Below are 26955 nucleotides of genomic sequence, written 5' to 3'. Positions count from 1 at the left end.
TGGATCTGGAGAAGGCATATGATAGAGTTGATAGAGATGCTCTGTGGAAGGTATTAAGAATATATGGTGTGGGAGGCAAGTTGTTAGAAGCAGTGAAAAGTTTTTATCGAGGATGTAAGGCATGTGTACGTGTAGGAAGAGAGGAAAGTGATTAGTTCTCAGTGAATGTAGGTTTGCGGCAGGGGTGTGTGATGTCTCCATGGTTGTTTAATTTGTTTATGGATGGGGTTGTTAGGGAGGTAAATGCAAGAGTTTTGGAAAGAGGGGCAAGTATGAAGTCTGTTGGGGATGAGAGAGCTTGGGAAGTGAGTCAGTTGTTGTTCGCTGATGATACAGCGCTGGTGGCTGATTCATGTGAGAAACTGCAGAAGCTGGTGACTGAATTTGGTAAAGTGTGTGAAAGAAGAAAGTTAAGAGTAAATGTGAATAAGAGCAAGGTTATTAGGTACAGTAGGGTTGAGGGTCAAGTCAATTGGGAGGTAAGTTTGAATGGAGAAAAACTGGAGGAAGTAAAGTGTTTTAGATATCTGGGAGTGGATCTGGCAGCGGATGGAATCATGGAAGCGGAAGTGAATCATAGGGTGGGGGAGGGGCCGAAAATCCTGGGAGCCTTGAAGAATGTGTGGAAGTCGAGAACATTATCTCGGAAATCAAAAATGGGTATGTTTGAAGGAATAGTGGTTCCAACAATTTTGTATGGTTGCGAGGCGTGGGCTATGGATAGAGTTTTGCGCAGGAGGGTGGATGTGCTGGAAATGAGATGTTTGAGGACAATGTGTGGTGTGAGGTGGTTTGATCGAGTAAGTAATGTAAGGGTAAGAGAGATGTGTGGAAATAAAAAGAGCGTGGTTGAGAGAGCAGAAGAGGGTGTTTTGAAATGGTTTGGGCACATGGAGAGAATGAGTGAGGAAAGATTGACCAAGAGGATATATGTGTTGGGAGGTGGAGGGAACGAGGAGAAGTGGGAGACCAAATTGGAGGTGGAAAGATGGATTGAAAAAGATTTTAGGTGACGTGACAGCACGTCAACCCCGGTATACCACATCGCTCCAATTCACTCTATTCCTTGCCCTCCTTTCACCCTCCTGCATGTTCAGGCCCCGATCACACAAAATCTTTTTCACTCCATCCTTCCACCTCCAATTTGGTCTCCCTCTTCTCCTTGTTCCCTCCACCTCCGACACATATATCCTCTTGGTCAATCTTTCCTCACTCATTCTCTCCATGTGCCCAAACCATTTCAAAACACCCTCTTCTGCTCTCTGAACCACGCTCTTTTTATTTCCACACATCTCTCTTACCCTTATGTTACTTACTCGATCAAACCACCTCACACCACACATTGTCCTCAAACATCTCATTTCCAGCACATCCATCCTCCTGCGCACAACTCTATCCATAGCCCACGCCTCGCAACCATACAACATTGTTGGAACCACTATTCCTTCAAACATACCCATTTTTGCTTTCCGAGATAATGTTCTCGACTTCCACACATTCTTCAAGGCTCCCAGAATTTTTGCCCCCTCCCCCACCCTATGATCCACTTCCGCTTCCATGGTTCCATCCGCTGCCAGATCCACTCCCAAATATCTAAAACACTTCACTTCCTCCAGTTTTTCTCCATTCAAACTCACCTCCCAATTGACTTGCCCCTCAACCCTACCGTACCTAATAACCTTGCTCTTATTCACATATATATATATATATATATATATATATATATATATATATATATATATATATATATATATATATATATATATGTATGTATATGATTAGAAAGGGTAGTGAGTGGTGGGATGAAGAAGTAAGAGTATTAGTGAAAGAGAAGAGAGAGGCATTTGGACGATTTTTGCAGGGAAAAAATGCAATTGAGTGGGAGATGTATAAAAGAAAGAGACAGGAGGTCAAGAGAAAGGTGCAAGAGGTGAAAAAAAGGGCAAATGAGAGTTGGGGTGAGAGAGTATCATTAAATTTTAGGGAGAATAATAAGGTGTTCTGGAAGGAGGTAAATAAAGTGCGTAAGACAAGGGAGCAAATGGGAACTTCGGTGAAGGGCGCAAGTGGGGAGGTGATAACAAGTAGTGGTGATGTGAGAAGGAGATGGAGTGAGTATTTTGAAGGTTTGTTGAATGTGTTTGATGATAGAGTGGCAGATATAGGGTGTTTTGGTCAAGGTGGTGTGCAAAGTGAGAGGGTTAGGGAAAATGATTTGGTAAACAGAGAAGAGGTAGTGAAAGCTTTGCGGAAGATGAAAGCCGGCAAGGCAGTGGGTTTGGATGGTATTGCAGTGGAATTTATTAAAAAAGGGGGTGACTGTATTGTTGACTGGTTGGTAAGGTTATTTAATGTATGTATGACTCATGGTGAGGTGCCTGAGGATTGGCGGAATGCGTGCATAGTGCCATTGTACAAAGGCAAAGGGGATAAGAGTGAGTGCTCAAATTACAGAGGTATAAGTTTGTTGAGTATTCCTGGTAAATTATATGGGAGGGTATTGATTGAGAGGGTGAAGGCATGTACAGAGCATCAGATTGGGGAAGAGCAGTGTGGTTTCAGAAGTGGTAGAGGATGTGTGGATCAGGTGTTTGCTTTGAAGAATGTATGTGAGAAATACTTAGGAAAGCAAATGGATTTGTATGTAGCATTTATGGATCTGGAGAAGGCATATGATAGAGTTGATAGAGATGCTCTGTGGAAGGTATTAAGAATATATGGTGTGGGAGGCAAGTTGTTAGAAGCAGTGAAAAGTTTTTATCGAGGATGTAAGGCATGTGTACGTGTAGGAAGAGAGGAAAGTGATTGGTTCTCAGTGAATGTAGGTTTGCGGCAGGGGTGTGTGATGTCTCCATGGTTGTTTAATTTGTTTATGGATGGGGTTGTTAGGGAGGTAAATGCAAGAGTTTTGGAAAGAGGGGCAAGTATGAAGTCTGTTGGGGATGAGAGAGCTTGGGAAGTGTCAGTTGTTGTTCGCTGATGATACAGCGCTGGTGGCTGATTCATGTGAGAAACTGCAGAAGCTGGTGACTGAGTTTGGAAAAGTGTGTGGAAGAAGAAAGTTAAGAGTAAATGTGAATAAGAGCAAGGTTATTAGGTACAGTAGGGTTGAGGGTCAAGTCAATTGGGAGGTGAGTGTAAATGGAGAAAAACTGGAGGAAGTGAAGTGTTTTAGATATCTGGGAGTGGATCTGGCAGCGGATGGAACCATGGAAGCGGAAGTGGATCATAGGGTGGGGGAGGGGGCGAAAATCCTGGGGGCCTTGAAGAATGTGTGGAAGTCGAGAACATTATCTCGGAAAGCAAAAATGGGTATGTTTGAAGGAATAGTGGTTCCAACAATGTTGTATGGTTGCGAGGCGTGGGCTATGGATAGAGTTGTGCGCAGGAGGATGGATGTGCTGGAAATGAGATGTTTGAGGACAATGTGTGGTGTGAGGTGGTTTGATCGAGTAAGTAACGTAAGGGGAAGAGAAATGTGTGGAAATAAAAAGAGCGTGGTTGAGAGAGCAGAAGAGGGTGTTTTGAAATGGTTTGGGCACATGGAGAGAATGAGTGAGGAAAGATTGACCAAGAGGATATATGTGTCGGAGGTGGAGGGAACGAGGAGAAGTGGGAGACCAAATTGGAGGTGGAAAGATGGAGTGAAAAAGATTTTGTGTGATCGGGGCCTGAACATGCAGGAGGGTGAAAGGAGGGCAAGGAATAGAGTGAATTGGATCGATGTGGTATACCGGGGTTGACGTGCTGTCAGTGGATTGAATCAGGGCATGTGAAGCGTCTGGGGTAAATCATGGAAAGCTGTGTAGGTATGTATATTTGTGTGTGTGGACGTGTATGTATATACATGTGTATGGGGTGGGTTGGGCCATTTCTTTCGTCTGTTTCCTTGCGCTACCTCGCAAATGCGGGAGACAGCGACAAAGCAAAGAAAGAAAAAATATATATATATATGTTTGTACATGAGTGGATAGGTCTTTCTTCGTCTGTTTCCTGTTGCTACCTCACTGACGTGGAAAACAGCAATCAAGGATAATATGATGAATAATATTATTTTATACTTGATTGCTGTTTCCTGTGTCAGCGAGGTAGTGCCAGGAAACAGACAAAGAAGACCCATCCACTCATATACACACATGTGTACATAAACGCACATACATGTACAAATACATACACATACACATCAGTGTATACACATATACATACACAGACATATACATATATACACTTGTACATATTCATAATTACTTGCCTTCATTCATTCGTCGTGCCACCATGCCCCACATAAACAGCATCGCCACCCCACACGTCAGCGAGGTAGTGCCAGGAAAACAGACAAAAAAATGCTATACTTGTTCATACTCGGTCTGTATCTGTCATGGGTAATGCACCAAAACCACAGCACCCTATCCATATCCAGGCTCCAGACCTTTCCATGGTTTACCGAAGATGTTTCACATGCCCTTGTCCATTCCATTTACAGCATGTTGACCCCAGTATACCACATTGTCCCAATTCACTCTCGTCCTTGCACGCCTCTCACCCTCCTGCTTGTTCAGGCCCTGATCACTCAAAATTTTTTCACTCCATCCCTCCACATCCAGTTTGGTCTCCCGCTTCTCCTTGTTCCCTCCACCTCTGGTACATATATCCTCTTTGTCAGCCTTTCCTCTCATTCTCTCTATATATGTCCAGACCCTTTTGACACCCTCTTAAGCTCTCTCAACCATGATTTTTATTACTATACATCTCTCTCGCCCTTTCATTACTTACTCGATCAAACTACCTCAAAGCACATGTTGTCCTCAAGCATTTCATTTCCAACACGTCCACCCTCCTCTGTACACCCCTATCTATAGCCCACTCCTCGCACCCATATGATATTGTTGGAACTAATATTCCTTCAAACATACCCATTTTCACTCTCCAAGATAACTTTCTCTCTATACCACACAGACCTCCATGGTTTACCCCAGACGCTTCACATGCCCTGGTTCAATCCATTGACAGCACATTGACCCCAGTATACCACATCATTCCAATTCTCTCTATTCTTTTCATGCCTTTCACCCTCCTGTATGTTCAGGCCCCGGTTGCTCAAAATCTTTTTCACTCCATCCTTTCACCTCCAATTTGGTCTCCTGCTTCTCCTTCTTCCCCTCTAAGCTCTGATACATATATCCTCTTTGTCAGTCTTTCCTCACTCATTCTCTCTGTGTCCAAACCATTTCACCGCACCCTCTTCTCCTCTCTCTACCACACTTTTTTTTTTTTTTTTTTTTTTTTTATACTTTGTCGCTGTCTCCCGCGTTTGCGAGGTAGCGCAAGGAAACAGACGAAAGAAATGGCCCAACCCCCCCCCCCCCCCATACACATGTACATACACACGTCCACACACGCAAATATACATACCTACACAGCTTTCCATGGTTTACCCCAGACGCTTCACATGCCTTGATTCAATCCACTGACAGCACGTCAAACCCTGTATACCACATCGCTCCAATTCACTCTATTCCTTGCCCTCCTTTCACCCTCCTGCATGTTCAGGCCCCGATCACACAAAATCTTTTTCACTCCATCTTTCCACCTCCAATTTGGTCTCCCTCTTCTCCTCGTTCCCTCCACCTCCGACACATATATCCTCTTGGTCAATCTTTCCTCACTCATTCTCTCCATGTGCCCAAACCATTTCAAAACACCCTCTTCTGCTCTCTCAACCACGCTCTTTTTATTTCCACACATCTCTCTTACCCTTACGTTACTTACTCGATCAAACCACCTCACACCACACATTGTCCTCAAACATCTCATTTCCAGCACATCCATCCTCCTGCGCACAACTCTATCCATAGCCCACGCCTCGCAACCATACAACATTGTTGGAACCACTATTCCTTCAAACATACCCATTTTTGCTTTCCGAGATAATGTTCTCGACTTCCACACATTTTTCAAGGCTCCCAAAATTTTCGCCCCCTCCCCCACCCTATGATCCACTTCCGCTTCCATGGTTCCATCCGCTGACAGATCCACTCCCAGATATCTAAAACACTTCACTTCCTCCAGTTTTTCTCCATTCAAACTCACCTCCCAATTGACTTGACCCTCAACCCTACTGTACCTAATAACCTTGCTCTTATTCACATTTACTCTTAACTTTTTTTATTACTACAAATCTTTCTCACCCTTTCATTACTTACTCAATCAAACCACCTCACACCACATACTATCCTCAAACTTTTCATCTCCAGCACATCCACCCTCTGCACAACCCTATCTATAGCCCATGCCTCTCAACCATATACCATTGTTAGAACCCCCTATTCCTTCAAACATACCTATTTTTGCTCTCCGAGATAACATTCTTGCCTTCCACACATTGTTCAAAGCTCCCAGAACCTTCACCCCCTCCCCCACCCTGTGACATACTTCCACTTCCATGTTTCCATCCACTGCTAAGTCCACATCCAGATATCTAAAACACTTCACTTCCTCCAGTTTTTCTCCATTCAAACTTACATCCCAATTAACTTGTCCCTCAACCCTACTGAACCTAATAACCTTGCTCTTATTCGCATTTACTCTCAACTTTCTTCTTTCACACACTTTACCAAATGCATATATATTCATACATTCCTATGAGTCCACGGGGAAAATGAAACACGAAAAGTTCCCAAGTGCACTTTCGTGTAATAATCACATCATCAGGGGAGACACAAGAGAGGAATATAACAGTCAGTTGATATACATCGAAGAGACGAAGCTAGGACGCCATTTGGTGAACATGTTTACCAAATGGCGTCCTAGCTTCGTCTCTTCGATGTATATCAACTGACTGTTATATTCCTCTCTTGTGTCTCCCCTGATGATGTGATTATTACACGAAAGTGCACTTGGGAACTTTTCGTGTTTCATTTTCCCCGTGGACTCATAGGAATATCTTGATCATGCGCAAAATTGTGATCCTTTCCAATATTCATACATATTCACCATTTCCTGCATTAACGAGTTGGTAAGGATAACCAGTGTATCTATGGATCATGGTGAGATGCCGGAGAATTGCCAGAATGTATGGGATAAAGGCGAGTGTTCAAACTGCAGAGGTTTATGTTTGTTGAACATGCCTGGTGAGTGGTGTGTGAAGGAATGTGTAGAACATCAGATTAGGGAGGAGCAGTGTGGTTTCAGAGACCTCCCAGAGTTAGTTTCAGAAGTGATATAAGATATATGGATCAGATATTTGCTTTAAAGAATGAGTGTGAGAAATGTTCATAAAAACGGATGATTTGTGTGAGGCATTTATGGATCTGGAGAAGGCGTATGATCAACAGAGGTGCTTTATGGAAGGTCTTAAGAATATATGATGCAGGAGGAAAGCTGCTAGAAGCAGTGAAATGTATTTAGCAAGAAAGTAATGTTTGTGTATGAGTAGGAAGAGAGGAGAGAGTACGGTTCCAAGTGAAGGTTGATGTGCGGCAGGTGTGAGTGATGTCACCATGGTTGTCCAGTTTGTTGAGGGATGTAAATGCAAGAGTCTATGATGGAGTGGTGAGTATGCAGTCTGTAGGGGATGAGAGGGCCTGAGTAGTGAGTCAGTTGTTGACTGTTGATGTTAAAGCACTGGTGGCAGATTTTAGTGAGAAACTGCACAGGTTGGTGACTGAGTTTGGAAGAGTTTGTGAAAAGAGAAAGTTGAGAGTAGGTGTGAATAAAACAAAGTTATTAGGCTCATCAGGGTTTAGGGACAATTTAGTTGGGGCTAAGTTTGAATGGAGAATAATTGGAGGGAGTGAAGTGCTTTAGATATCATGGCAGTGAATGAAGCCATGTAAGTGACAGTGAGTAGTAGGTTGGAGGAGGGGGCAAAGGTTGTAGAAGCACGGAAGAATGAGGAAAGAGAGGATATTATCAACTGGAATGTTGTAGTATAATGTGGTCAACATGCTGTCAGTGGACTGAACCAGGACATGTGAAGCATCTGGGGTAAACCATGGAAAGGTCTTTGTGGCATGGTTGTGGATAGGGAGCTATGGCTTCAATGGATTACATATGATAACTTGAGAATGGATGTGAGCAGATGTGGTCTCTGTCTGTTTCTTGGCACCACCTCATTGATGCAGGAGGTGGCCATTTGAAAAAAAATTGAGGGTAGATTATAACTTTTGATGAACACTGCTGACAGGATAAAAAAGAGAGTTCATTCCATCCACAACTAATATTGCATATTTTTTTGTGTGAGGTAGCTCACACTTGAGTTGATCCTTTTTTTGGATGTATTGGAAATGCAGTGATATTTAATGAACTATTAATGCCTTGAGCATTTGTTCAACATGTAGTAGGGTAAATGATAAACTATGTAAGGTTGAAAACATATATTGCCACTGTTGTTCTGGAATGCAGCATCCTTTTTATTGTACCATCAGGTTTTTCTTTTTTTCCTATCACATCAACATGTATTATATTACCATGACATTCATCACTTTTATACAGAACTTTGTTCCATTACTCTTCCTATGAGATGACAGTTTGAAAATCCAGATATTTCTTATTAAGATGTGCAAGAGGAAATCAATCCTAATCACTTTGTACCCTGGCAGTCAAGAGATTGAAATATGTTTTTTATGGGGATAGGGGAGCAAGAATACTTCCCACGTATTCCCTGCGTGTCGTAGAAGGCGACTAAAAGGAGAGGGAGCGGGGGGCTGGAAATCCTCCCCTCTCATTTTTTTTTTTTTTTTTTTTTTTTTTTTTTTTCCAAAAGAAGGAACAGAGAATTGGGCCAGGTGAGGGTAGTCCCTCAAAGGCCCAGTCATCTGTTCTTAATGCTACCTCGCTAATGTGGGAAATGGCGAATAGTTTGAAAGAAAAGAATGTTTTATTTATTTATGTGATTTACAACCACAGGATCTTATGAATTTTGTTATAGTACCCCAAAGTTATTTTTTAAATGCACTTTTGTGGAGAAATTTTTACTATATGTGGGAAGGAATATTACCCACATTTCTCCTGTGTGGCATAGAGGCATAGGGGGCAGGAAATTCTTCTATTTTGTATTATTACTTTCTGAAAGCAGGAACAGGAAGAGGAGTTGAGTAATTATTTTCCTCATAGGCTCTGTCATCTGTTCATGATGCTGCCTCACTAAGATGGGATGAGTAGGAGTAAAAAGATTAATGATTTTATAATTTACAGATTATATATATATATATATATATATATATATATATAGAGTTGTGCGCAGGAGGATGGATGTGCTGGAAAGGAGATGTTTGAGGACAATGTGTGGTGTGAGGTGGTTTGATCGAGTGAGTAATGTGAGGGTAAGAGAGATGTGTGGAAATAAAAAGAGCGTGGTTGAGAGAGCAGAAGAGGGTGTTTTGAAGTGGTTTGGGCACATGGAGAGGATGAGTGAGGAAAGATTGACCAAGAGGATATATGTGTCGGAGGTGGAGGGAACGAGGAGAAGAGGGAGACCAAATTGGAGGTGGAAAGATGGAGTGAAAAAGATTTTGTGTGATCGGGGCCTGAACATGCAGGAGGGTGAAAGGAGGGCAAGGAATAGAGTGAATTGGAGCGATGTGGTATACCGGGGTTGACGTGCTGTCAGTGGATTGAATCAAGGCATGTGAGGCGTCTGGGGTGAACCATGGAAAGCTGTGTAGGTATGTATATTTACGTGTGTGGACGTATGTATATACATGTGTATGGGGGGGGGTTGGGCCATTTCTTTCGTCTGTTTCCTTGCGCTACCTCGCAAACGCAGGAGACAGCGACAAAGTATAATAATGATAATAATAATAATAATAATAATATATATATGTATATGTATATATATATCCATGGGGATAGGGGAGAAAGAATACTTCCCACGTATTCCCTGCGTGTCGTAGAAGGTGACTAAAAGGGAAGGGAGCGGGGGGCTGGAAATCCTCCCCTCTCATTTTTTTATTTTAATTTTCCAAAAGAAGGAACAGAGAAGGGGGCCAGGTGAGGGTATTCCCTCAAAGGCCCAGTCCTCTGTTCTTAACGCTACCTCGCTATCGCGGGAAATGGCGAATAGTATGAAAAAAAAAAAAAAATGTATATATATATATATATATATATATATATATATATATATATATATATATATATATGTATGTATATTTTTTTTTTTTTTTTTTTTTTATACTATTCGCCATTTCCCGCGTTAGCAAGGTAGCGTTAAGAACAGAGGACTGGACCTTTGAGGGAACATCCTCACCTGGCCCCCTTCTCTGTTCCAGCTTTTGGAAAATTAAAAAAAAAAAAAAAACAGAGGGGAGGATTTCCAGCCCCCCCCGCTCCCTTCCCTTTTAGTCGCCTTCTACGACACGCAGGGAAAACGTGGGAAGTATTCTTTCTCCCCTATCCCCAGTGAAAATATATATATATATATATATATATATATATATATATATATTTTTTTTTTTTTTTTTATACTTTGTCGCTGTCTCCCGCGTTTGCGAGGTAGCGCAAGGAAACAGACGAAAGAAATGGCCCAACCCCCCCCCCCCCATACACATGTACATACACACGTCCACACACGCAAATATACATACCTACACAGCTTTCCATGGTTTACCCCAGACGCTTCACATGCCTTGATTCAATCCACTGACAGCACATCAACCCCTGTATACCACATCGCTCCAATTCACTCTATTCCTTGCCCCCCTTTCACCCTCCTGCATGTTCAGGCCCCGATCACACAAAATCTTTTTCACTCCATCTTTCCACCTCCAATTTGGTCTCCCTCTTCTCCTCGTTCCCTCCACCTCCAACACATATATCCTCTTGGTCAATCTTTCCTCACTCATTCTCTCCATGTGCCCAAACCATTTCAAAACACCCTCTTCTGCTCTCTCAACCACGCTCTTTTTATTTCCACACATCTCTCTTACCCTTATGTTACTTACTCGATCAAACCACCTCACACCACACATTTTCTTCAAACATCTCATTTCCAGCACATCCATCCTCCTGCGCACAACTCTATCCATAGCCCACGCCTCGCAACCATACAACATTGTTGGAACCACTATTCCTTCAAACATACCCATTTTTGCTTTCCGAGATAATGTTCTCGACTTCCACACATTTTTCAAGGCTCCCAAAATTTTCGCCCCCTCCCCACCCTATGATCCACTTCCGCTTCCATGGTTCCATCCGCTGACAGATCCACTCCCAGATATCTAAAACACTTCACTTCCTCCAGTTTTTCTCCATTCAAACTCACCTCCCAATTGACTTGACCCTCAACCCTACTGTACCTAATAACCTTGCTCTTATTCACATTTACTCTTAACTTTCTTCTTTCACACACTTTACCAAACTCAGTCACCAGCTTCTGCAGTTTCTCACATGAATCAGCCACCAGCGCTGTATCATCAGCGAACAACAACTGACTCACTTCCCAAGCTCTCTCATCCCCAACAGACTTCATACTTGCCCCTCTTTCCAGGACTCTTGCATTTACCTCCCTAACAACCCCATCCATAAACAAATTAAACAACCATGGAGACATCACACACCCCTGCCGCAAACCTACATTCACTGAGAACCAATCACTTTCCTCTCTTCCTACACGTACACATGCCTTACATCCTCGATAAAAACTTTTCACTGCTTCTAACAACTTGCCTCCCACACCATATATTCTTAATACCTTCCACAGAGCATATATATATATATATATATATATATATATATATATATATATATATATATGTATATTTTTTTTGCTTTGTCGCTGTCTCCCGCGTTTGCGAGGTAGCGCAAGGAAACAGACGAAAGAAATGGCCCAACCCACCCCCATACACATGTATATACATACGTTCACACACACAAATATACATACCTACACAGCTTTCCATGGTTTACCCCAGACGCTTCACATGCCCTGATTCAATCCACTGACAGCACGTCAACCCCGGTCTACCACATCGATCCAATTCACTCTATTCCTTGCCCTCCTTTCACCCTCCTGCATGTTCAGGCCCCGATCACACAAAATCTTTTTCACTCCATCTTTTCATCTCCAATTTGGTCTCCCATTTCTCCTCGTTCCCTCCACCTCCGACACATATATCCTCTTGGTTAATCTTTCCTCACTCATTCTCTCCATGTGCCCAAACCATTTCAAAACGCCCTCTTCTGCTCTCTCAACCACGCTCTTTTTATTTCCACACATCTCTCTTACCCTTACGTTACTTACTCGATCAAACCACCTCACACCACACATTGTCCTCAAACATCTCATTTCCAGCACATCCATCCTCCTGCGCACAACTGTATCCATAGCCCACGCCTCGCAACCATACAACATTGTTGGAACCACTATTCCTTCAAACATACCCATTTTTGCTTTCCGAGATAATGCTCTCGACTTCCACACATTCTTCAAGGCTCCCAGGATTTTCGCCCCCTCCCCCACCCTATGATCCACTTCCATGGTTCCATCCGCTGCCAGATCCACTCCCAGATATCTAAAACACTTTACTTCCTCCAGTTTTTCTCCATTCAAACTTACCTCCCAATTGACTTGACCCTCAACCCTACTGTACCTAATTACCTTGCTCTTATTCACATTTACTCTTAACTTTCTTCTTTCACACACTTTACCAAACTCAGTCACCAGCTTCTGCAGTTTCTCACATGAATCAGCCACCAGCGCTGTATCATCAGCGAACAACAACTGACTCACTTCCCAAGCTCTCTCATCCACAACAGACTTCATACTTGCCCCTCTTTCCAAAACTCTTGCATTCACCTCCCTAACAACCCCATCCATAAACAAATTAAACAACCATGGAGACATCACACACCCCTGCCGCAAACCTACATTCACTGAGAACCAATCACTTTCCTCTCTTCCTACACGTACACATGCCTTACATCTTCGATAAAACTTTTCACTGCTTCTAACAACTTGCCTTCCACACCATATATTCTTAATACCTTCCACAGAGCATCTCTATCAACTCTATCATATGCCTTCTCCAGATCCATAAATGCTACATACAAATCCATTTGCTTTTCTAAGTATTTCTCACATACATTCTTCAAAGCAAACACCTGATCCACACACCCTCTACCACTTCTGAAACCACACTGCTCTTCCCCAATCTGATGCTCTGTACATACCTTCACCCTCTCAATCAATACCCTCCCATATAATTTCCCAGGAATACTCAACAAACTTATACCTCTGTAATTTGAGCACTCATTCTTATCCCCTTTGCCTTTGTACAATGGCACTATGCACGCATTCTGCCAATCCTCAGGCACCTCACCATGAGTCATACATACATTAAATAACCTTACCAACCAGTCAATAATACAGTCACCCCCTTTTTTAATAAATTCCAGTGCAATATCATCCAAACCTGCTGCCTTGCCGGCTTTCATCTTCCGCAAAGCTTTTACTACCTCTTCTCTGTTTACCAAATCATTTTCCCTAACCCTCTCACTTTGCACACCACCTCGACCAAAACACCCTATATCTGCCACTCTATCATCAAACACATTCAGCAAACCTTCAAAATACTCACTCCATCTCCTTCTCACATCACCACTACTTGTTATCACCTCCCCATTTGCGCCCTTCACTGAAGTTCCCATTTGCTCCCTTGTCTTACGCACTTTATTTACCTCCTTCCAGAACATCTTTTTATTCTCCCTAAAATTTAATGATACTCTCTCACCCCAACTCTCATTTGCCCTTTTTTTCACCTCTTGCACCTTTCTCTTGACCTCCTGTCTCTTTCTTTTATACATCTCCCACTCAATTGCATTTTTTCCCTGCAAAAATCGTCCAAATGCCTCTCTCTTCTCTTTCACTAATAATCTTACTTCTTCATCCCACCACTCACTACCCTTTCTAATCAACCCACCTCCCACTCTTCTCATGCCACAAGCATCTTTTGCGCAATCCATCACTGATTCCCTAAATACATCCCATTCCTCCCCCACTCCCCTTACTTCCATTGTTCTCACCTTTTTCCATTCTGTACTCAGTCTCTCCTGGTACTTCCTCACACAAGTCTCCTTCCCAAGCTCACTTACTCTCACCACCCTCTTCACCCCAACATTCACTCTTCTTTTCTGAAAACCCATACAAATCTTCACCTTAGCCTCCACAAGATAATGATCAGACTTCCCTCCATTTGCACCTCTCAGCACATTAACATCCAAAAGTCTCTCTTTCGCACGCTTGTCAATTAACACGTAATCCAGTAACGCTCTCTGGCCATCTCTCCTACTTACATACGTATACTTATGTATATCTCGCTTTTTAAACCAGGTATTCCCAATCACCAGTCCTTTTTCAGCACATAAATCTACAAGCTCTTCACCATTTCCATTTACAACACTGAACACCCCATGTATACCAATTATTCCCTCAACTGCCACATTACTCAACTTTGCATTCAAATCACCCATCACTATAACCCGGTCTCGTGCATCAAAACCACTAACACACTCATTCAGCTGCTCCCAAAACACTTGCCTCATGATCTTTCTTCTCATGCCCAGGTGCATATGCACCAATAATCACCCACCTCTCTCCATCAACTTTCAGTTTTACCCATATTAATCGAGAATTTACTTTCTTACATTCTATCACCTACTCCCACAACTCCTGTTTCAGGAGTACTGTTACTCCTTCCCTTGCTCTTGTCCTCTCACTAACCCCTGACTTTACTCCCAAGACATTCCCAAACCACTCTTCTCCTTTATCCTTGAGCTTCGTTTCACTCAGAGCCAAAACATCCAGGTTCCTTTCCTCAAACATACTACTTATCTCTCCTTTTTTCACATCTTGGTTACATCCACACACATTTAGACACCGCAGTCTGAGCCTTCGAGGAGGATGAGCACTCCCCGCGTGACTCCTTCTTCTGTTTCCCATTTTAGAAAGTTAGAAAATACAAGGAGAGGAGGATTTATGGCCCCTCGCTCCCGTCCCCTCTAGTCGCCTTCTACGACACGCGAGGAATACGTGGGAAGTATTCTTTCACCCCTATCCCCAGGGATAATATATATATATATATATATATATATATATATATATATATATATATATATATATATATACATGTATATATATACATACATACACATACACACGCACATATACACACACACACATATACATATATATACATATGAAAAAAGTAAGAAATAATTTAGAAAACTGAAACTTCTAGCTTGAAATGAAATGAGAAAATGAATGTCACATAATGGTTCAACCTCTGGCTATGGAAAAGGGAAATGTATAATTTATTTACACAAAACGTCAATAGTAGTTCTCATCAATTTAACCACTGTATCAATAAGCTTCAATGTCTAAGCTACATTTTTTTTCCAATTTCATATATATATATATATATATATATATTTTTTTTTTCTTCTTCTTTCAAACTATCTGCCATTTCCCGCATTAGCAAGGTAGCGTTAAGAACAGAGGACTGGGCCTTTTTTGGAATATCCTCACCTGGCCCCCTCTGTTCCTTCTTTTGGAAAATTAAAAAAAAAAATGAGAGGGGAGGATTTCCAGCCCCCCGCTCCCTCCCCTTTTAGTTGCCTTCTACGACACGCAGGGAATACGTGGGAAGTATTCTTAATCCCCTATCCCCAGGGATATATATATATATATACATATCCCTGGGGATAGGGGAGAAAGAATACTTCCCACGTATTCCCTGCGTGTTGTAGAAGGCGACTAAAAGGGGAGGGAGCGGGGGGCTGGAAATATATATATATATATATATATATATATATATATATATATATATATATATAAAGAAGAAAGCTAAGAGTAAATGTGAATAAGAGCAAGGTTATTAGGTACAGTAGGGTTGAGGGTCAAGTCAATTGGGAGGTGAGTTTGAATGGAGAAAAACTGGAGGAAGTGAAGTGTTTTAGATATCTGGGAGTGGATCTGGCAGCGGATGGAACCATGGAAGCGGAAGTGGATCATAGGGTGGGGGAGGGGGCGAAAATCCTGGGGGCCTTGAAAAATGTGTGGAAGTCAAGAACATTATCTCGGAAAGCAAAAATGGGTATGTTTGAAGGAATAGTGGTTCCAACAATGTTGTATGGTTGCGAGGCGTGGGCTATGGATAGAGTTGTGCGCAGGAGGATGGATGTGCTGGAAATGAGATGTTTGAGGACAATGTGTGGTGTGAGGTGGTTTGATCGAGTGAGTAACGTAAGGGTAAGAGAGATGTGTGGAAATAAAAAGAGTGTGGTTGAGAGAGCAGAAGAGGGTGTTTTGAAGTGGTTTGGGCACATGGAGAGGATGAGTGAGGAAAGATTGACCAAGAGGATATATGTGTCAGAGGTGGAGGGAACAAGGAGAAGAGGGAGACCAAATTGGAGGTGGAAAGATGGAGTGAAAAAGATTTTGTGTGATCGGGGCCTGAACATGCAGGAGGGTGAAAGGAGGGCAAGGAATAGAGTGAATTGGATCGATGTGGTATACCGAGGTTGACGTGCTCTCAGTGGATTGAAGCAGGGCATGTGAAGCGTCTGGGGTAAACCATGGAAAGCTGTGTAGGTATGTATATTTGCGTGTGTGGACGTATGTATATACATGTGTATGGGGGGGGTTGGGGCATTTCTTTCGTCTGTTTCCTTGCGCTACCTTGCAAACGTGGGAGACAGCGACAAAGTATAATAAAAAAAAAAAAAAAAAATATATATATATATATATATATATATATATATATATATATATATATATATATATGTATATATATATATATATATATATATATATATATATATATATATATATATATATATATATGTATATATATATATATATATATATATATATATATATAATAAGGCTTATTTACTAGTTTGATTACCACATCAATAGCCATAGCAATAAGATTTAGTGTGGGTATTTTTTTTTGTTTGTTATTTGGTCCCATGGTTGAAAACTAAAGAAGTGGCGAAGGATGAATGAGGGTTCATATGGTAGCAGATCAGCAACTGCCACTTGATGTTACTGGTCAGGGAGTGAAAGGATACAATTCAAAAGTTTTTAATTGATGCCTGTAAGCATTAGGAACCTGGATTATCTAAGAATTTATTCATTATTAGTGACCATTATTGGACACTGACAAAAGTTATGATTTAGGCAGTGACATAGTTATGATAAGTTTTCTTGAATGTTGGACCTGGTGCTGGTAATACTCCAGTTTTATCATTGATTTTCTCTCAAGTATACTCTGAAATGGTGAACAAGGAAGGAAGAAATTGTAAAATCCTGTATGGTGTATCAATTACGTAAAAGGCAAACTGAAATGTTGTGTGTACCCTTATACATAATAAAAGAATTTCTTTTAAAGAAATTTTTAAGGCATACGAGATATACTTAGAAGTATTAGTTATCATCTTAATATGATTATTGTAAAAGATGCAGTGCATACAAAGTAGGTTTCATGTACCATTAGATCATCCAAGTTTCCGGCTGGATGGCTCAGTCATTTCCAGGCATCTGGTTTGTATATGTGTGACTAGTTTGAATCCTGCTGAGGAGTGTGACTTATTTCCATTACTTACATTTAATTATTGATTGTATCTGTGATGATGAAGCTGTATATGAAATACATAATGCTAAATTGGAAAGAGATGAATTTATATAAATTTTAGATATTGGCTATTGTATCCTTACATATGAATTGTATATGCAGTACAAAGATTTGAAAAAGTTAGATCCAGTTTTTAAGTTTACTCATATTTTTTCATAGTCCTTAATTATTAAAGACTTATATTTACTTATTATTATTTTCAAGTTCAGATTTTTTTTGATATACTCGGAAACAAAGTGAAGGTTCTAACATACAGTATTGCTAAACATAAGAGAAAATCACAAATATTGTACAATTGACAAGTGATGCATATATTATTCTGCACTTCATTATGAAAATACTTTTAATGCTTTGAACATTGTAGTGAGAACAGTATGCGTTCCAATGTCCTTGTTGCATTGTGTCGTTTTATAATGGTTATGATTAGCTACATAGAACATCTTAAGATAGAATGGTTTACATTTGGTGAACTTTGGCAACTGTCATGAAACTTACAATACTTGGTGATACATTGATATTTACAAGTTAACGTAGGTGTGATTTCTTATATGTGTAATAATGTTGATTAAAAGTAGTTAAACTGAACTCTGTGAAATATAATGGTTGAAAGTTGATGAACTTGGACAGCTGCCATAGTACTTACAGAGTATGTATTGATAAAGTGATATGTACAAGTTGACATGGATTTAATATTCATGTATGTGGTATATAAAGATGATTATCACCTCATTTCATTAGCTAAACAAGGACCACTGGCTTTTTTTCATTAAACATTCTCACGGAATTCTTTACTGAATACCAAGGTATCAAAATATTGCGTGTGCAGAGGTTCACCTTGAGTACATCAATGTTTTGTTGATATATTGTATTGGTAAGGTCTCAAAGCGATTTTACAACTCTTAACACGAGTAAATGCCCAGAATTTAACATAGTGGATTTTACATCCTTAATGTGAGGATGCAGAACATAATATAACAGTTTATATGTCCATAATGGTAGGGCCAAAAAACTACGTAATTGTTTAAACATCTTTAGAGAAAGCCTAGAATGTGAAAACATTGCTCTTGAATGTTACTTTTAACATAGCCACCATGCATGCTATTCAGGAAATGATATAAAATTCTTTATTAGAAAAAAAAAGGCAATAAAGTATGGACTGCATATCCCCCATCTTGAGACTTGAATTGGTGGTGTTGCCCAATTTATTGTACAGTAAATATTTGATACATAGATTTGTGTGTATCTCAAGTATTTTCTCATTTCTTTGGGACACACATGAGATACATATGTTCTGTATTTTTTGTTTCTTTCCTATTTGTAGATTGCAGTGATGTATCCATCGTTATTTCTTAAAAAAAGAAGAAAAAAAAACGAGTAAAATTAAACCAGTAGAAGTGATAGTCTGACATGTGTCACCCCTAGCAGTGTTGGCACATTCATGCTTGATAAAACAGGGTTGTGCAGAGGAGGATGGATGTGTTGGAAATGAAATGTTTGGGGACAATATGTGGTGTGAGGTGGTTGGATAAAGTAAGTAATGAAAGGGTAAGAGAGATGTATGGTAATAAAAAGAGTGTGGTTGAGAGAGCAGAAGAGGGTGTATTGAAATGGTTTGGTCACATGGAGAGAATAAGTGATGAAAGATTGACAAAGAGGATTTATGTGGTAGAGGTGGAGGGTATGAGGAGAAGTGGGAGACCAAATTGAAGGTGGAAGGATGGAGTGAAAAAGATTTTGAGTGATCGGGGGCCTGAACATACAGGAGGGTGAAAGGCGTGCAAGGAATAGAGTGAATTGGAACGATGAGGTATATCGGGGTTGACATGCTGTCAGTGGATTAAACCAGGGCATGTGAAGCATATGAGGTAAACCATGGAAAGTTCTCTGGGGCCTGGATGTGGAAAGGGAGTTGTAATTTTGGTGCATTACACATGACGGCTAGAGACTGAGAGTGAACGAATGTGGCCTTTGTTGTCTTTTCCTAGCGCTACCTTGTGTGCACACGCAAGGGGAGGGGGGTGCCATTTCATGTGTGGCGAGGTGGCGACAGGAGTGGATGAAGGCAGCAAGTATGAATATGTACATGAGTATATATGTATGTGTCTGTGTATGTATATGTATGTATACGTTGAAATGTATAGGTATGTATATGTGCATGTGTGGGCATTTACGTATATACATGTGTATGTGGGTGGGTTGGGCCATTCTTTCATCTGTTTCCTTGTGCTACCTCTCTAACGCGGGAGACAGCAACTAAATATAATAAAAAGAAAAATGAATAAAAGAAAGTGAAAAGTTTGGTACATGTACTTCTGATAAGACCTACTCACTTGATTAAAAGTTTATGGCAGGAAGAAAGACCCATTGTAGTATAACCTTAGATTGTGATAGGATAGTTCTAGCAACTAGCTCTGCATCCTTACTTGAGAAAGTCGAGGCGAAAGCAGTCGGACTTATAAACGCTCCCAGGGTAACTTCAAATTTTGATCCATTTGCCCTATGCCACAATTTTGGTTCACTGTTCCTTTTCTGTAGGTGTTACTTGGTTTTTGCCCCCATGAACTGGTTGCATGTGTACCCCACCACTAGCTTGTCTAAGTGATACTTGGCAAGCTGCAATTACTGTGTGGCTGTTGGCAACTCAACAGTTGGCTGTTTTGATAACTATTTCGTTCTCTACACCTTGACACCTTGGAACTCTCTACCTTCTCATGTCTTCCCCAATAAGTATGACCTGGCACATTATAAAAGATAGGTTTTTCAGTTCCTCCAAAATTCATAGATACTTTCCCATGTCTCTTTTTTTCCCTTTCATAATCATCTCTGTATTTCACATAAGGCCTGCCCTTGATGTAGACTTTTGTCCATGACTGGAGAGATGGGGGGGGATGATAATTATCAAGGTGTAATAATGTCATTTGCTAAATTACATTAATGGTAGAGGCTAATGTTACAGCACTGATACCTCAGTAAACTATAATTTTCTTATCACATACAATGCTGCCATGTTAAGGTGGTACAAGGCAAGCTGGTTCAAAAAAGAATTAACCTGTATAAGTTGTAATATTATCTTGGCATCTTGTGCAGTGTGAGTTCGTATAGGGTAACTTGCTAGTATGTTAAAAGATACTGATAAGATGAGCATTGCCTGCCACGAGGAGTTCCTTGTTTAGATTACATTACTGAAGTGTACATCTCTTACTTTTGGAGCCAAACAAGAAGTTTCAAGCAGGCATCAGATAACAAAAATGGAGCCAACAATGCCATTATCTACCAAGAAACTGATTACATCAACTAAAGCCAGAAGGCCTTCTTCTGTGTGTAAGTGCCTATCAAAAAACCAGTTACCAGAAATAACAAACTTATGGATTATTGTAAGGAATGCATGTAAAAAGTTTTCTCCTAAGTCCCGCATTACATCAAAGTATGAGATTTCTTCCACATCAAATGTAGACTCTTGGTGAAGGAGAGCCTTGTTGAATGCATTGCAGTAGTCATCACAGAGCTCCATGTAGCGTTCACGTAGAGTATCTCCACCAAGTAGAGTGAGCCAAATCCAAGCAGCATCTCGAAGTGGGGGACCTTCCAGCTCCTGGCCTCCTCGGAGTCTTATCGCAACTATCTCCTCATCTTCCTCCTCTTGTTCTTTGATCCATATGTCTCCAGCATGCACAGGCCCTACACTGGGTATTCGTTGTGTCTGCATAGCTGAGGCAAACTGTAAAAACTGTGTTAGCGTAGGAAGATCAGACTGAAGGGCCTCTAAGCGCCGAATGGTTCTTTCATTACTGCCAGAACTTTGTAGGGCATCTACCATAATTGACAGGTTAGATTCTACAATATTTAACCGTGATACTTGTGCTGTCCACTTATCTTTGACACAGCCTGCTTCCACTGTCCTACTGCTGCTGGCCTTGACTTTGTCGTCTTTACCACTCTCTTCTGAATCCACTGTGATTGAAGCTGTTGATTGCATAGCAATTTCTATTTTTTCACTGCAAGTTGTTGAAGGTACCTTGACTTTTTCCTTTGATTTTGCACGTATGAGTGTATTAACATGAAGGGTAGCAAGGGCACGAGTGACTATAAGTGCATGTTCAGTTGTTAGGTTGAGGTGAGGATAAGGCATTAGACCACGGGAGGTGAGATCAGAAGAACTGGCATGGATGATGGTAGCAGTACCTCCTCGGTATAGTAGTACATGGTCAGGTAAGCCACCTTCACCAACCTCAGGGCCTACAAAGCATTCAGCCCCACACAGCATGTCAGGACTAGTCATTCCAACCATATTGCCTGAAAAATACAAGTATTTTGTTAGTTTCAGAGTCATAGGATCATGGGTTAATAGTAGCTGGTTAAGATATTTATATCTTTACTGTCTTGTAAAAGCATCAGATGTTTAAGGATTGTGATATCCTTGTTCAGTGCCATGATGTATTAGTTTTTATACATCACAGACTTATTATTTACTGTAGGTGATGGGTTTTGATGCATAATGAGTGAAGACAACGTTAGAAATATATAACAGATCCATATGCATTACTTTGGTCACATCATGCGTTACATTAGCCACATTCACATGAATAATGAGAGCGTATGCAGTTTTTGAATTATCCCTACAGCTGGTAAAGGTATCTAAAGATATTTTGATTGGTGGATGTAGCTTGACAATATTGACCTTACCAGTTCTAAGGCCTAAGCCCAGACAATAGCCAACCTATCTGTTACTGATATGGCTAATTAAATATTATTTTGTCTGCTGACTGCAATTGTGTTCACTGGATTTTTTTTTTTAAATTAATTGCTATCTGATTGCCTCATTATAGAAATGGAATTGTACAGTAAAGGAGTAATTGTATTATCAGTTTTAAAAAGTCTCGTGAGGAAAGAAAATGAGTGATGTAGCATATGTAAAAGATAAAATACAGGTTTTGATGTTAAATTGTAAGACATAGATCATGAATAGTGATAATTGACTCTTGCCTTAATGCTATTGTAAGTTAGATTTATCATCATGCAATACTGCAACAGCTTGTTATGATTTACAAAATGTCTGCATTGCAAAGATTACATAAAGTTCACCAACCACTTTGAGAGTGAACCAAGTCCATATGTAGAAGTTTAAGGGTGTAGGTCAGGTTTACAGTTGTATTTCAAGTCCATAGGAGTGTGTCTGTTCCATAGTTGTCTATATTATAGAAATCCAGAGAGAAATATTGATGCCATGGATGAATGACGAGGGCATAGATGTATGTTAAGTCCATGGGCATTACTTAGGCTCATGGTTAAAGTCCTTGGGTCTTTGTTGATCATAGTTTTTAGCAATTTTACACACCTCATCTCTGATTTCATGCAATTTAGTTTTCTTGACTAAATTATTTGATTTTTTCAACTTCTTTTGTTGTATTGCAATATCATGTAATGACAAATTCAGAGACTCGTGAAAAGAATGATGAAGTAAATGATAACAGTATCCACTGCCAGGTGCAAAGTTAGTCAGTTATGCCTCTCCGCTTGGGTAAGTCATGAACAGTCAACTGGCTCCTCCAGCCTTATGGAGGAAACGGTGTCATCATCTTACGTATTTTGTGGTGTATTTGTACAATATTATTAATTTTTACAGTAACTTATTGTGCATTGCTCAAAGTGTAGTAGAGTTGATGAGAGACATAACAAGACCTCCCAGACAGGAAACTGTCATCTAGGAAGCCAGGGTTAGGGAGGCAGGGAGGTAGTACTTATGAGGAGATTTTGCCATGATGGCAAGGCTTGTGCATGGTGGCATGTTATCCCTCTCCTCCTCTAACACTCGTTATCAGCTTTTAACCTCACTCATGGGACTAATCCATTATTTTTTGGCCTGTAGATTTATCAAATTTTTGTTAACTATGTGTTGGATTCACTATTCCTAAGAAAACATGGTTAGTTATGGAAGTTAATTAATTTTTCATTTAATTTTTAATTCATTTGTACTGAATAGAAAATTGATATGTACAACATATTGATAAATGAAGTGAAGTGTTTTAGATATCTGGGAGTGGATCTGGCAGCGGATGGAACCATGGAAGCGGAAGTGGATCATAGGGTGGGGGAGGGGGCGAAAATTCTGGGAGCCTTGAAGAATATGTGGAAGTCGAGAACATTATCTCGGAAAGCAAAAATGGGTATGTTTGAAGGAATAGTGGTTCCAACAATGTTGTATGGTTGCGAGGCGTGGACTATGGATAGAGTTGTGCGCAGGAGGATGGATGTGCTGGAAATGAGATGTTTAAGGACAATGTGTGGTGTGAGGTGGTTTGATCGAGTAAGTAACGTAAGGGTAAGAGAGATGTGTGGAAATAAAAAGAGCGTGGTTGAGAGAGCAGAAGAGGGTGTTTTGAAATGGTTTGGTCACATGGAGAGAATGAGTGAGGAAAGATTGACCAAGAGGATATATGTGTCGGAGGTGGAGGGAACGAGGAGAAGAGGGAGACCAAATTGGAGGTGGAAAGATGGAGTGAAAAAGATTTTGTGTGATCGGGGCCTGAACATGCAGGAGGGTGAAAGGAGGGCAAAGAATAGAGTGAATTGGAGCGATGTGGTATACTGGGGTTGACGTGCTGTCAGTGGATTGAATCAAGGCATGTGTATGGGGGTGGGTTGGGCCATTTCTTTCATCTGTTTCCTTGCGCTACCTCGCAAATGCGGGAGACAGCGACAAAGAAAAAAAAAAAAAAAAAAAAAAAATTGATAAATATAGCTCTGAATGTGTTAAACTGTTTAGAAGACTGTGATCCCTTCTTACTCTGGCAACTGGTGTATCCCACACCCCACCCCTGCATTCTGCAAATTAGGAAGCATGGAGCATGCAAAGTTGTAGAGAGTTTGAGAAGGTTACAAGAAAACATTTCAAAATTAGAATGTGGGTTTTATCCCCACTATATATATATTCTCAAATGAATCATCTGGTATTGGTTAGCCAGCAATAGCTCAACAAAGTGATTGCATGCTATTGCTCACTTGAGGGATTTCTTACTATTGTCTACTAGAGCAACTACGCGCTATTGCCCACCAAAACTTTCAATTTTTTTTTCCTTGTCTGCATTAAACATAATTTTTTCATGAAGATTTACTAAAAGGCCCTCTTTGTACTGCATAAAGTATTATTTATAGTTTTTTATACAATTTGACGTGATCCCAGGCACCCTAAAATTCTTTTTTTATATTTTTTTTATTATACTTTGTCGCTGTCTCCCGCGTTTGCGAGGTAGCGCAAGGAAACAGACGAAAGAAATGGCCCAACCCCCCCCCATACACATGTATATACATACGTCCACACACGCAAATATACATACCTACACAGCTTTCCATGGTTTACCCCAGACGCCTCACATGCCCTGATTCAATCCACTGACAGCACGTCAACCCCGGTATACCACATCGCTCCAATTCACTCTATTCCTTGCCCTCCTTTCACCCTCCTGCATGTTCAGGCCCCGATCACACAAAATCTTTTTCACTCCATCTTTCCACCTCCAATTTGGTCTCCCTCTTCTCCTTGTTCCCTCCACCTCCGACACATATATCCTCTTGGTCAATCTTTCCTCACTCATCCTCTCCATGTGCCCAAACCACTTCAAAACACCCTCTTCTGCTCTCTCAACCACGCTCTTTTTATTTCCACACATCTCTCTTACCCTTACGTTACTCACTCGATCAAACCACCTCACACCACACATTGTCCTCAAACATCTCATTTCCAGCACATCCATCCTCCTGCGCACAACTCTATCCATAGCCCACGCCTCGCAACCATACAACATTGTTGGAACCACTATTCCTTCAAACATACCCATTTTTGCTTTCTGAGATAATGTTCTCGACTTCCACACATTCTTCAAGGCCCCCAGGATTTTCGCCCCCTCCCCCACCCTATGATCCACTTCCGCTTCCATGGTTCCATCCGCTGCCAGATCCACTCCCAGATATCTAAAACACTTCACTTCCTCCAGTTTTTCTCCATTCAAACTCACCTCCCAATTGACTTGACCCTCAACCCTACTGTACCTAATAACCTTGCTCTTATTCACATTTACTCTTAACTTTCTTCTTCCACACACTTTTCCAAACTCAGTCACCAGCTTCTGCAGTTTCTCACATGAATCAGCCACCAGCGCTGTATCATCAGCGAACAACAACTGACTCACTTCCCAAGCTCTCTCATCCCCAACAGACTTCATACTTGCCCCTCTTTCCAAAACTCTTGCATTTACCTCCCTAACAACCCCATCCATAAACAAATTAAACAACCTAAAATTCTTGGCCAGGAATATATCCATCCTTGATACATGGGTCTCTATGGAGAATATGTTTCACATAGTGCAAGTTTGTGATTGGAATGTGTTTTGGAAATGCAACCCTTGCAGTAATTGAGAATGAGGTGTATGCTAAGTTCAGGTTTACATTTAGCTTATATCTGTTTTTTGATAGGTTTTGACCTTTAAATTCTTCATTGAATTTTAAATCCATGGATTTAGTCAGGCCCCCAAGTCTGTTAGTGTTGAATTTTGTCAGTTGAGGAGCATGTGGTGGACTTCATGCTATATGAAATATCAAGCCCTACCTTGAACTTAAGCTCTTTTTTGATTACTTGAGTAAGCTCTTTTTTTGATTACTTGAGTAGTTACTATTATGACATCCCAGTTCTTTGATATCTGTTATATCTCAACTGTTTATATTAAGCCGAATGGTTTCTTAAATTCAATAAACCATTCTTTATTTATTTCATTTATATTAATGGTGTGATATGTATAGCTTTAGGATCATGTCTCTTCAGGGCCTAAGAACTGGTTTTTAATCCCCAGCAGGGGTAATTTATGCATTTTATCCTTTTACAGATGTTTAGCTATTATCTTCTTTCCCTTTTACATTGGATGGAGCGAGTACATATATACTTTGTGGTGAGATTCAGTTTTGTTAAACATTTGACCCCAACCACATCCCCACGGGCTGTTGAAGAAGTAAAGGCTTTTAGTTTCCTGTGGTGTACTTTTCTAGCTTTTTAATTCATTGTCTTGCATGCACCTTGTTTTTTCTATACACATGCTATATTGCAATTATATTGCTTAAAAAAAACATTCATTGCTGCTGTAAATGCTTGTCCAGTCCAGATGCTATATCTAGTAAAAAGGGGAATGAGCTGTAGCAATCAGTTTGTGAGAAAGACTTAGGAGTTGCCTTTTTCCCTAATCTGTTGGTAGAGTCCCACCTTAAGAGAATAGTTATGGTTACCAACTATGTGATGGCAAAGAACAGAATATCACTTATGCTCGTGGATAAGAAAGTG

General features: G+C 40.6%; 2 protein-coding genes across 17 annotated transcripts in view; one reads left to right on the top strand and one right to left on the bottom strand.

Moving 5' to 3' along the window:
• Positions 1-26955, top strand: part of LOC139753130 (uncharacterized) — a 250412-nt gene that overhangs the window by 89733 nt on the left and 133724 nt on the right. The window lies entirely within an intron of this gene.
• The window catches only part of LOC139753132 (uncharacterized), a 77304-nt gene continuing 70890 nt past the window's right edge, over positions 20542-26955 (bottom strand). For all 3 annotated transcript variants that reach the window (XM_071669272.1, XM_071669271.1, XM_071669270.1), the window contains one exon: positions 20542-21923. In XM_071669272.1, the coding sequence (XP_071525373.1) occupies positions 20866-21918 (1053 nt within the window). In that variant the 5' untranslated portion in view covers positions 21919-21923 and the 3' untranslated portion in view covers positions 20542-20865. The remainder of the gene's footprint in view (positions 21924-26955) is intronic.

The sequence above is a fragment of the Panulirus ornatus genome, chromosome 14 (genome assembly GCF_036320965.1).
Source record: "Panulirus ornatus isolate Po-2019 chromosome 14, ASM3632096v1, whole genome shotgun sequence".
Classification (NCBI taxonomy): domain Eukaryota; kingdom Metazoa; phylum Arthropoda; class Malacostraca; order Decapoda; family Palinuridae; genus Panulirus; species Panulirus ornatus.
The sequence above is the reverse complement of the archived record's forward strand: the minus strand, read 5'-3'. Positions and strand labels throughout refer to the sequence as shown.